Source organism: Bombina bombina, chromosome 3, assembly GCF_027579735.1.
Source record: "Bombina bombina isolate aBomBom1 chromosome 3, aBomBom1.pri, whole genome shotgun sequence".
Lineage (NCBI taxonomy): Eukaryota > Metazoa > Chordata > Amphibia > Anura > Bombinatoridae > Bombina > Bombina bombina.
Window position 1 is genome coordinate 950081648 of NC_069501.1, and position 13525 is coordinate 950095172.

Here is a 13525-nt window from a genome sequence, read left to right on the forward strand (position 1 = left end):
CCCAGAGAAGCATTTACAACCATTTGTGCCATAATTGCACAAGCTGTTTGTAAATAATTTCAGTGTGAAACCTAAAGTTTGTGAAAAAGTGAACAATTTTTTTTATTTGATTGAATTTGGCAGTGAAATGGTGGCATGAAATATACCAAAATGGGCCTAGAACAATACTTTGGGTTGTCTACTACACTACACTAAAGCTAAAATTAACCCTACAAGCTCCCTACAGGCTCCCTAATTAACCCCTTCACTGCTGGGCATAATACACGGGAGGTACGCAGCGGCATTTAGCGGCCTTCTAATTACCAAAAAGCAACACCAAAGCCATATATGTCTGCTATTTCTGAACAAAGGGGATCCCAGAGAAGCATTTACAACCATGTGTGCCATAATTGCACAAGCTGTTTGTAAATAATTTCAGTGAGAAACCTAAAGTTTGTGAAAAAGTTTGTGAAAAAGTGAACAATTTTTTTTATTTGATCGCATTTGGCGGTGAAATGGTGGCATGAAATATACCAAAATTGGCCTAGATCAATACTTTGGGTTGTCTACTAAAAAAATTATATATATACATGTAAAGGGATATTCAGGTATTCCTGACAGATATCAGTGTTCCAATGTATAACTAGCGCTAATTTAAAAAAAAAAATGGTTTGGAAATAGCAAAATGCTACTTGTATTTATTGCCCTATAACTTGCAAAAATAGCAAAGAACATGTAAACAACATAATTTATGTAAGAACTTACCTGATAAATTCATTTCTTTCATATTAACAAGAGTCCATGAGCTAGTGACGTATGGGATATACATTCCTACCAGGAGGGGCAAAGTTTCCCAAACCTTAAAATGCCTATAAATACACCCCTCACCACACCCACAAATCAGTTTAACGAATAGCCAAGAAGTGGGGTGATAAGAAAAAAAGTGCGAAGCATATAAAATAAGGAATTGGAATAATTGTGCTTTATACAAAAAAATAATAACCACCACAAAAAAGGGTGGGCCTCATGGACTCTTGTTAATATGAAAGAAATGAATTTATCAGGTAAGTTCTTACATAAATTATGTTTTCTTTCATGTAATTAACAAGAGTCCATGAGCTAGTGACGTATGGGATAATGAATACCCAAGATGTGGATCTTTCCACACAAGAGTCACTAGAGAGGGAGGGATAAAATAAAGACAGCCAATTCCTGCTGAAAATAATCCACACCCAAAATAAAGTTTAATGAAAAACATAAGCAGAAGATTCAAACCGAAACCACTGCCTGAAGTACCTTTCTACCAAAAACTGCTTCAGAAGAAGAGAATACATCAAAATGGTAGAATTTAGTAAAAGTATGCAAAGAGGACCAAGTCGCTGCTTTGCAAATCTGATCAACTGAAGCTTCATTCCTAAACGCCCAGGAAGTAGAAACTGACCTAGTAGAATGAGCTGTAATCCTCTGAGGCGGAGTCTTACCCGATTTAACATAGGCAAGATGAATTAAAGATTTCAACCAGGATGCCAAAGAAATGGCAGAAGCTTTCTGGCCTTTTCTAGAACCAGAAAAGATGACAAATAGACTAGAAGTCTTTCGGAAAGATTTAGTAGCTTCAACATAATATTTCAAAGCTCTAACAACATCCAAAGAATGTAACGATTTTTCCTTAGAATTCTTAGGATTAGGACATAATGAAGGAACCACGATTTCTCTACTAATGTTGTTGGAATTCACAACCTTAGGTAAAAATTCAAAAGAAGTTCGCAACACCGCCTTATCCTGATGAAAAATCAGAAAAGGAGACTCACAAGAAAGAGCAGATAATTCAGAAACTCTTCTGGCAGAAGAGATGGCCAAAAGGAACAAAACTTTCCAAGAAAGCAATTTAATGTCCAATGAATGCATAGGTTCAAACGGAGGAGCTTGAAGAGCTCCCAGAACCAAATTCAAACTCCATGGAGGAGAAATTGACTTAATGACAGGTTTTATACGAACCAAAGCTTGTACAAAACAATGAATATCAGGAAGAATAGCAATCTTTCTGTGGAAAAGAACAGAAAGAGCAGAGATTTGTCCTTTCAAGGAACTTGCGGACAAACCTTTATCTAAACCATCCTGAAGAAATTGTAATATTCTCGGAATTCTAAAAGAATACCAAGAAAAATGATGAGTAAGACACCAAGAAATATAAGTCTTCCAGACTCTATAATATATCTCTCTAGATACAGATTTACGAGCCTGTAACATAGTATCAATCACAGAGTCAGAGAAACCTCTTTGACTAAGAATCAAGCGTTCAATCTCCATACCTTTAAATTTAAGGATTTCAGATCCGGGTGGAAAAAAGGACCTTGCGACAGAAGGTCTGGTCTTAACGGAAGAGTCCATGGTTGGCAAGATGCCATCCGGACAAGATCCGCATACCAAAACCTGTGAGGCCATGCCGGAGCTATTAGCAGAACAAACGAGCATTCCCTCAGAATCTTGGAGATTACTCTTGGAAGAAGAACTAGAGGCGGAAAGATATAGGCAGGATGATACTTCCAAGGAAGTGATAATGCATCCACTGCCTCCGCCTGAGGATCCCGGGATCGGGACAGATACCTGGGAAGTTTCTTGTTTAGATGAGAGGCCATCAGATCTATCTCTGGAAGCCCCCACATTTGAACAATCTGAAGAAATACCTCTGGGTGAAGAGACCATTCGCCCGGATGCAACGTTTGGCGACTGAGATAATCCGCTTCCCAATTGTCTACACCTGGGATATGGACCGCAGAAATTAGACAGGAGCTGGATTCCGCCCAAACCAAAATTCGAGATACTTCTTTCATAGCCAGAGGACTGTGAGTCCCTCCTTGATGATTGATGTATGCCACAGTTGTGACATTGTCTGTCTGAAAACAAATGAACGATTCTCTCTTCAGAAGAGGCCAAAACTGAAGAGCTCTGAAAATTGCACGGAGTTCTAAAATATTGATCGGTAATCTCACCTCCTGAGATTCCCAAACTCCCTGTGCCGTCAGAGATCCCCACACAGCTCCCCAACCTGTGAGACTTGCATCTGTTGAAATTACAGTCCAGGTCGGAAGAACAAAAGAAGCCCCCTGAATTAAACGATGGTGATCTGTCCACCACGTTAGAGAGTGTCGAACAATCGGTTTTAAAGATATTAATTGATACATCTTCGTGTAATCCCTGCACCATTGGTTCAGCATACAGAGCTGAAGAGGTCGCATGTGAAAACGAGCAAAGGGGATCGCGTCCGATGCAGCAGTCATAAGACCTAGAATTTCCATGCATAAGGCTACTGAAGGGAATGATTGAGACTGAAGGTTTCGACAAGCTGTAATCAATTTTAGACGTCTCTTGTCTGTTAAAGACAGAGTCATGGACACTGAATCTATCTGGAAACCCAGAAAGGTTACCCTTGTTTGAGGAATCAAAGAACTTTTTGGTAAATTGATCCTCCAACCATGATCTTGAAGAAACAACACAAGTCGATTCGTATGAGACTCTGCTAAATGTAAAGACTGAGCAAGTACCAAGATATCGTCCAAATAAGGAAATACCACAATACCCTGTTCTCTGATTACAGACAGAAGGGCACCGAGAATCTTTGTGAAAATTCTTGGAGCTGTAGCAAGGCCAAACGGTAGAGCCACAAATTGGTAATGCTTGTCTAGAAAAGAGAATCTCAGGAACTGAAAATGATCTGGATGAATCGGAATATGCAGATATGCATCCTGTAAATCTATTGTGGACATATAATTCCCTTGCTGAACAAAAGGCAATATAGTCCTTACAGTTACCATCTTGAACGTTGGTATCCTTACATAACGATTCAATAATTTTAGATCCAGAACTGGTCTGAAGGAATTCTCCTTCTTTGGTACAATGAAGAGATTTGAATAAAACCCCATCCCCTGTTCTGGAACTGGAACTGGCATAATTACTCCAGCCAACTCTAGATCTGAAACACAATTCAGAAATGCTTGAGCTTTCACTGGATTTACTGGGACACGGGAAAGAAAAAATCTCTTTGCAGGAGGTCTCATCTTGAAACCAATTCTGTACCCTTCTGAAACAATGTTCTGAATCCAAAGATTGTGAACAGAATTGATCCAAATTTCTTTGAAAAAACGTAACCTGCCCCCTACCAGCTGAACTGGAATGAGGGCCGTACCTTCATGTGAACTTAGAAGCAGGCTTTGCCTTTCTAGCAGGCTTGGATTTATTCCAGACTGGAGATGGTTTCCAAACTGAAACTGCTCCTGAGGACGAAGGATCAGGCTTTTGTTCTTTGTTGAAACGAAAGGAACGAAAACGATTGTTAGCCCTGTTTTTACCTTTAGATTTTTTATCCTGTGGTAAAAAAGTTCCTTTCCCACCAGTAACAGTTGAAATAATAGAATCCAACTGAGAACCAAATAATTTGTTTCCCTGGAAAGAAATGGAAAGTAGAGTTGATTTAGAAGCCATATCAGCATTCCAAGTCTTAAGCCATAAAGCTCTTCTGGCTAAGATAGCCAGAGACATAAACCTAACATCAACTCTAATAATATCAAAAATGGCATCACAGATAAAATTATTAGCATGCTGGAGAAGAATAATAATATCATGAGAATCACGATTTGCTACTTGTTGCGCTAGAGTTTCCAACCAAAAAGTTGAAGCTGCAGCAACATCAGCCAATGATATAGCAGGTCTAAGAAGATTACCTGAACACAGATAAGCTTTTCTTAGAAAAGATTCAATTTTTCTATCTAAAGGATCCTTAAACGAGGTACCATCTGATGTAGGAATGGTAGTACGTTTAGCAAGGGTAGAAATAGCCCCATCAACTTTAGGGATTTTGTCCCAAAATTCTAACCTGTCAGGCGGAACAGGATATAATTGCTTAAAACGTTTAGAAGGAGTAAATGAATTACCCAATTTATCCCATTCTTTGGAAATCACTGCAGAAATAGCATTAGGAACAGGAAAAACTTCTGGAATAACCGCAGGAGCTTTAAAAACCTTATCCAAACGTATAGAATTAGTATCAAGAGGACTAGAATCCTCTATTTCTAAAGCAATTAGTACTTCTTTAAGTAAAGAGCGAATAAATTCCATCTTAAATAAATATGAAGATTTATCAGCATCAATCTCTGAGATAGAATCCTCTGAACCAGAAGAGTCCAAAGAATCAGAATGATGGTGTTCATTTAAAAATTCATCTGTAGAGAGAGAAGATTTAAAAGACTTTTTACGTTTACTAGAAGGAGAAATAACAGACAAAGCCTTCTTTATGGATTCAGAAACAAAATCTCTTATGTTATCAGGAACATTCTGCACCTTAGATGTTGAGGGAACTGCAACAGGCAATGGTACATTACTAAAGGAAATATTATCTGCTTTAACAAGTTTGTCATGACAATTATTACAAACAACAGCTGGAGGAATAGCTACCAAAAATTTACAGCAGATACACTTAGCTTTGGTAGATCCAGCAGGCAGTGATTTTCCTGTAGTATCTTCTGGCTCAGATGCAACGTGAGACATCTTGCAATATGTAAGAGAAAAAACAACATATAAAGCAAAATAGATCAAATTCCTTATAAGACAGTTTCAGGAATGGGAAAGAATGCCAAATATCAAGCTTCTAGCAACCAGAAGCAAATGAAAAATGAGACTGAAATAATGTGGAGACAAAAGCGACGCCCATATTTTTTAGCGCCAAATAAGACGCCCACATTATTTGGCGCCTAAATGCTTTTGGCGCCAAAAATGACGCCACATCCGGAACGCCGACATTTTTGGCGCAAAATAACGTCAAAAAATGACGTAACTTCCGGCGACACGTATGACGCCGGAAACGGAAAAGAATTTTTGCGCCAAAAAAGTCCGCGCCAAGAATGACGCAATAAAATGAAGCATTTTCAGCCCCCGCGAGCCTAACAGCCCACAGGGAAAAAAGTCAAATTTTTGAGGTAAGAAAAATATGATAATTCAATGCATAATCCCAAATATGAAACTGACTGTCTGAAAATAAGGAAAGTTGAACATTCTGAGTCAAGGCAAATAAATGTTTGAATACATATATTTAGAACTTTATAAATAAAGTGCCCAACCATAGCTTAGAGTGTCACAGAAAATAAGACTTACTTACCCCAGGACACTCATCTACATGTTTGTAGAAAGCCAAACCAGTACTGAAACGAGAATCAGTAGAGGTAATGGTAAATATAAGAGTATATCGTCGATCTGAAAAGGGAGGTAAGAGATGAATCTCTACGACCGATAACAGAGAACCTTATGAAATAGACCCCGTAGAAGGAGATCACTGCATTCAATAGGCAATACTCTCTTCACATCCCTCTGACATTCACTGCACGCTGAGAGGAAAACCGGGCTCCAACTTGCTGCGGAGCGCATATCAACGTACAATCTAGCACAAACTTACTTCACCACCTCCCTTGGAGGCAAAGTTTGTAAAACTGATTTGTGGGTGTGGTGAGGGGTGTATTTATAGGCATTTTAAGGTTTGGGAAACTTTGCCCCTCCTGGTAGGAATGTATATCCCATACGTCACTAGCTCATGGACTCTTGTTAATTACATGAAAGAAATTGGGTATTTCTAAACTAAGGACAACATTTTGAAACTATTTAGCATGGGTATTTTTTGGTGGTTGTAGATGTGTAACAGATTTTGGGGGTCAAAGTTAGTTCAGAGTGGTTCAACATCTAGCCAGACACAGACTTACTAAGTGTATATTGGAATAAAATTGAGGAACCATAATATCTTTGGTTTCCCAAAACTAATCCCAATACAATACCTGACCATCACCTTAATATATTACGCAATCCTGGTGAATATTTCCCAGGGCAAAATATACTGACCAATCCTTTATTCGCTAGATAATTTTAGAGTACCCATTTTTAAAGTATACCTATTAAAGTTTATTTTTTATGTAAACCTCCCATATCTATGTTACATTTTTATGGGATCTGAGTGCTATGTGTCCAGTATACTCAATGCTTGCATTTCTTTGTGAATGCATTGTTGTTAATGGGATGGATTTTTTTACTTTGTATATGAAAAATCAATATTTAAATATACAGGTTTTTTTTAAATATAAAATAGTTAAAGGGACATGAAACCCACATTTTTAAATAAAAAAAAATGTGGGTGTCGTGTCTCTTTAAGTTAGGTTGTTTATTTATATTTAAAGAAAAACACTGTAATACATTTTTAAAAGGCTTTTTTTTAATTCAGCCAAAAAACGTGCTATGCTTCTTCAGTCTTGTTGTATCTTATAACTAAATGTTTGTTAGGCCTCACTGTATATTATAACTAAATATGTTAATGTATTGTGAATTAGGATATTATACCAATCAATGGAGATAAAGTCTATGAATGTCAGCATGTGAGAAGTTACAAACTAAAAACAAAGGAAAAAGACTAAGCACCGAACCATAAACTGTAGATAATCAAACATGGTGAATTACATTGCAGCAATTGCTAATCACAGGCTCACCTTTAAATTTTTCAGTGAGTAGCGTTGCTTCATGTTCAGAATAATGCATGATAGCAGGAGGCGATGGAGGTCGCAAGTTGTCCACTACTAGTTTGCGGCGATGACGCTCTTCCCTGGCAAGCATCCTTTGTTTGCATTCCCATTCATAAAAGTCATCTCTTGCTTGAGCAAAATCGACATGTAGTCGGCCAGAATCCTTTTTGTCTGTGCTGGATCCTAACCTCATACGGTAACCTTAAAACAGAGGGTACAGCATTTATCATTATGTGGAGAGAAAAAAAGTGTAACAACAAAACCATGGGTTAACATTTTTTTTTATTTTTTATTAAAATACTTTGGAAAAACATGGCAGACCTACAGAACAAGTGCAGCAAACAGACATTTAAAAATTAGTTTTTGCATTTGTTCCTTTGTTTCTAAAATAAAATTACATTTGTCATAGAAATCTAAGGAATCTTACGGAATGTTAATACAAACAGGGATTGGTACCCAGACCCTAAACTCAAAAGACACTGGTACAGTAATAAATACAATGCAATATAGAAAGAAATATATATTTTATGACTTTTCCTAACTTTATTTGTTTTTTTACAAGAAAGAATGAATTTAGGAATACAATTTTTAGCGTTCTTATCATTAGCTTTAACTGGTCCTCAAGCTTGCAGACTGCTGTCAAAAACACTATGGCCTAGATTTAGAGTTTGGCGGTAGCCGTGAAAACCAGCGTTAGAGGCTCCTAACGCTGGTTTTAGGCTACCTCCGGTATTTGGAGTCACTCAAAAAAGGGTCTAACGCTCACTTTTCAGCCGCGACTTTTCCATACCGCAGATCCCCTTACGTAAATTGCGTATCCTATCTTTTCAATGGGATTTTTCTAACTCCGGTATTTAGAGTCGTGTCTGAAGTGAGCGTTAGAAATCTAACGACAAAACTCCAGCCGCAGAAAAAAGTCAGTAGTTAAGAGCTTTCTGGGCTAACGCCGGTTCATAAAGCTCTTAACTACTGTACTCTAAAGTACACTAACACCCATAAACTACCTATGTACCCCTAAACCGAGGTCCCCCCACATCGCCGCAACTCGATTACATTTTTTTAACCCCTAATCTGCCGACCGCCACCTACGTTATCCTTATGTACCCCTAATCTGCTGCCCCTAACACCGCCAACCCCTATATTATATTTATTAACCCCTAATCTGCCCCCCACAACGTCGCCGCCAGCTACCTACACTTATTAACCCCTAATCTGCCGTCCGCACGCCGCCGCCAGCTACATTATCCCTATGTACCCCTAATCTGCTGCCCTAACATCGCCGACCCCTATATTATATTTATTAACCCCTAACCTGCCCCCCACAACGTCGCCGCCACCTACCTACAATAATTAACCCCTAATCTGCCGACCGCAAAGAGCCGCCAGCTACATTATAGCTATGTACCCCTAATCTGCTGCCCCTAACACCGCCGACCCCTATATTATATTTATTAACCCCTAACCTGCCCTCCCTAACATCGCCGACACCTAACTTCAATTATTAACCCCTAATCTGCCGACCGAATCTCGCCGCTATTCTAATAAATGTATTAACCCCTAAAGCTAAGTCTAACCCTAACACTAACACCCCCCTAAGTTAAATAAAATTTAATCTAACGAAATTAATTCACTCTTATTAAATAAATTATTCCTATTTAAAGCTAAATACTTACCTGTAAAATAAATCCTAATATAGCTACAACATAAATTATAATTATATTATAGCTATTTTAGGATTAATATTTATTTTACAGGTAACTTTGTATTTATTTTAACCAGGTACAATAGCTATTAAATAGTTAAAAACTATTTAATAGCTAAAATAGTTAAAAAAATTACAAATTTACCTGTAAAATAAATCCTAACCTAAGTTACAATTAAACCTAACACTAAACTATCAATAAATTACCTACAATTACCTACAATTAAACCTAACACTACACTATCAATAAATAAATTAAATACAATACCTAAAAATAACTACAATGAAATAAACTAACTAAAGTACAAAAAATAAAAAAGAACTAAGTTACAAAAAATAAAAAAATATTTACAAACATAAGAAAAATATTACAACAATTTTAAACTAATTACACCTACTCTAAGCCCCCTAATAAAATAACAAAGCCCCCCAAAATAAAAAAATGCCCTACCCTATTCTAAATTACTAAAGTTCAAAGCTCTTTTACCTTACCAGCCCTGAACAGGGCCCTTTGCGGGGCATGCCCCAAGAAGTTCAGCTCTTTTGCCTGTAAAAAAAAACATACAATACCCCCCCCAACATTACAACCCACCACCCACATACCCCTAATCTAACCCAAACCCCCCTTAAATAAACCTAACACTAAGCCCCTGAAGATCATCCTACCTTGTCTTCACCATACCATGTTCACCGATCCGTCCTGGCTCCAAAATCTTCATCCAACCCAAGCGGGGGCTGGCGATCCATCTTCCGGCGGCTGAAGAGGTCCAGAAGAGGCTCCAAAGTCTTCATCCTATCCGGGAAGAAGAGTAGATCCGGACCGGCAACCATCATCTTCCAAGCGGCATCTTCTATCTTCATCCGATGAGGACCGGCTCCATCCTGAAGACCTCCACCGCGGACCCATCTTCATCCGGCGACGTCCAACTGAAGAATGACGGTTCCTTTAAGGGACGTCATCCAAGATGGCGTCCCTCAAATTCCGATTGGCTGATAGGATTCTATCAGCCAATCGGAATTAAGGTAGGAATATTCTGATTGGCTGATGGAATCAGCCAATCAGAATCAAGATCAATCCGATTGGCTGATCCAATCAACCAATCAGATTGAGCTCGCATTCTATTGGCTGATTGGAACAGCCAATAGAATGCGAGCTCAATCTGATTGGCTGATTGGATCAGCCAATCGGATTGAACTTGATTCTGATTGGCTGATTCCATCAGCCAATCAGAATATTCCTACCTTAATTCCGATTGGCTGATAGAATCCTATCAGCCAATAGGAATTCGAGGGACGCCATCTTGGATGACGTCCCTTAAAGGAACCGTCATTCTTCAGTTGGACGTCGCCGGATGAAGATGGGTCCGCAGTGGAGGTCTTCAGGATGGAGCCGGTCCTCATTGGATGAAGATAGAAGATGCCGCTTGGAAGATGATGGTTGCCGGTCCGGATCTACTCTTCTTCCCGGATAGGATGAAGACTTTGGAGCCTCTTCTGGACCTCTTCAGCCGCCGGAAGATGGATCGCCAGCCCCCGCTTGGGTTGGATGAAGATTTTGGAGCCAGGACGGATCGGTGAACCTGGTATGGTGAAGACAAGGTAGGATGATCTTCAGGGGCTTAGTGTTAGGTTTATTTAAGGGGGGTTTGGGTTAGATTAGGGGTATGTGGGTGGTGGGTTGTAATGTTGGGGGGGGGTATTGTATGTTTTTTTTTACAGGCAAAAGAGCTGAACTTCTTGGGGCATGCCCCACAAAGGGCCCTGTTCAGGGCTGGTAAGGTAAAAGAGCTTTGAACTTTAGTAATTTAGAATAGGGTAGGGCATTTTTTATTTTGGGGGGCTTTGTTATTTTATTAGGGGGCTTAGAGTAGGTGTAATTAGTTTAAAATTGTTGTAAGATTTTCCTTATGTTTGTAAATATTTTTTTATTTTTTGTAACTTAGTTCTTTTTTATTTTTTGTACTTTAGTTAGTTTATTTCATTGTAGTTATTTGTAGATATTGTATTTAATTAATGTATTGATAGTGTAGTGTTAGGTTTAATTGTAGGTAATTGTAGATATTTTATTTAATTAATTTAATGATAGTGTAGTGTTAGGTTTAATTGTAACTTAGGTTAGGATTTATTTTACAGGTAATTTTGTTATTATTTTAACTAGGTAACTATTAAATAGTTATTAACTATTTAATAGCTATTGTACCTGGTTAAAATAATTACAAAGTTACCTGTAAAATAAATATTAATCCTAAAATAGCTATAATATAATTATAATTTATAGTGTAGCTATATTAGGATTTATTTTACAGGTAAGTATTTAGCTTTAAATAGGAATAATTTATTTAATAAGAGATAATTAATTTCGTTAGATGTAAATTATATTTAATTTAGGGGGGTGTTAGTGTTAGGGTTAGACTTAGCTTTAGGGGTTAATACATTTATTAGAATAGCGGTGAGCTCCAGTCGGCAGATTAGGGGTTAATAATTGAAGTTAGGTGTTGGCGATGTTAGGGAGGGCAGATTAGGGGTTAATACTATTTATTATAGGGTTAGTGAGGCGGATTAGGGGTTAATAACTTTATAATAATAGCGGTGCGGTCCGGTCGGCAGATTAGGGGTTAATAAGTGTAGGCAGGTGGAGGCGACGTTGTGGGGGGCAGATTAGGGGTTAATAAATATAATATAGGGGTCGGCGATGTTAGGGCAGCAGATTAGGGGTACATAGGGATAATGTAAGTAGCGGCGGTTTACGGAGCGGCAGATTAGGGGTTAATAATAATATGCAGGGGTCAGCGATAGCGGGGGCGGCAGATTAGGGGTTAGTAAGTGTAAGGTTAGGGGTGTTTAGACTCGGGGTACATGTTAGAGTGTTAGGTGCAGACGTAGGAAGTGTTTCCGCATAGCAAACAATGGGGCTGCGTTAGGAGCTGAACGCGGCTTTTTTGCAGGTGTTAGGTTTTTTTTCAGCTCAAACAGCCCCATTGTTTCCTATGGGGGATCGTGCACAAGCACGTTTTTGAGGCTGGCCGCGTCCGTAAGCAACTCTGGTATCGAGAGTTGAAGCTGCGTTAAATATGCTCTACGCTCCTTTTTTGGAGCCTAACGCAGCCTTTATGTGGACTCTCAATACCAGAGTTATTTTTATGGTGCGGCCAGAAAAAAGCCGGCGTTAGCTACGCGGGTCCTTACCGACAAAACTCTAAATCTAGCCGTATTAGAGCCAAAAAGACAATGATAAAAGTTGATGCAGTATTGATTTATTTTACTGTGGTCAGAAGGTATATTCCAGCAATATTGCCACTGCAATTTTGTCTATACTGAGAACTTGTAGCCCATGACAATATCACTATCCCCTGTTACAGATGAATAGAGATCTTATGGTAGCAGTGGCTTGGGTTAGGGCTGCAGCTAGGCTATGGCTAGGGTTACAGTAAACTCTGTGGAATTAGCTGTAACCCTTCCTAGCTCCCCTTGCCAGCACTTTACAAAAATACAATATTGATGTTGGCATCACTGCTTTACACTTAGGGGTCAATTTATCAAAGTGTGGACGGACATGATACAATGTAGCTTATCATGTCCGCCGCACATTGATAAATGCAGACAGCAATTTCTCATTACACAAGCAGTTCTTGTGAACTGCTTGTGCAATGCCACCCCCTGCAGATTTGCGGCCAATCGGCTGCAAGCAGGGGGTGTCAATCAGCCCGATCGTATAGGTTCGGGCAGATTGAAGAGCGCAGCCTCAGAGGAGGGACATCAAGCTCCATTCAGAGCTTGATAATGTGGCCCCATATTATGTACATTGTAACAATGGCGGTATCACAGCTGACAATGATATTACCTACCAGGTTAAAATCAGGTAATTAACCATTGATGCAACTATTTCATTTTTGCAGACTGATCTAATTAAAGAAAAATAAATCTGAAAATTATCATAAAATTAATTACACATGTTTTATATATATATATATATATATATATATATATTTATTATTATTTTTTTTTTTCTACAGTATTTAAAAATTTTTTTGCACTGCTTCAGTGAGTACATCCAAAATTATACAGAATACTGGTCCTACATTTCTCTACCTAGTTTTAGTTCACGCAGTGTAGGAGCACTTTTATAGCTGTTCTTAAATACCCACACCAACAGAAATAACATTAAAATACTTAAAAAGACATGAAACCAAATATTGTACTTTCATGATATAGACAGAGCATGCAATTTTAATAACTTTCCAATTTATTTCTATTACCTAATGTGTTTTGTTCTCTTTCTATCCTTTGTTGA

The 13525-nt window shown here is 38.4% G+C and overlaps 1 protein-coding gene across 4 annotated transcripts in view; it reads right to left on the reverse strand.

Annotated features, from left to right (window-relative positions):
- The window catches only part of ENOX1 (ecto-NOX disulfide-thiol exchanger 1), a 1465540-nt gene that overhangs the window by 475351 nt on the left and 976664 nt on the right, over nt 1–13525 (reverse strand). For all 4 annotated transcript variants that reach the window (XM_053707980.1, XM_053707982.1, XM_053707981.1 and 1 more), the window contains one exon: nt 7500–7733. In XM_053707980.1, coding sequence (XP_053563955.1) covers nt 7500–7733 — 234 coding nt within the window. The remainder of the gene's footprint in view (nt 1–7499; nt 7734–13525) is intronic.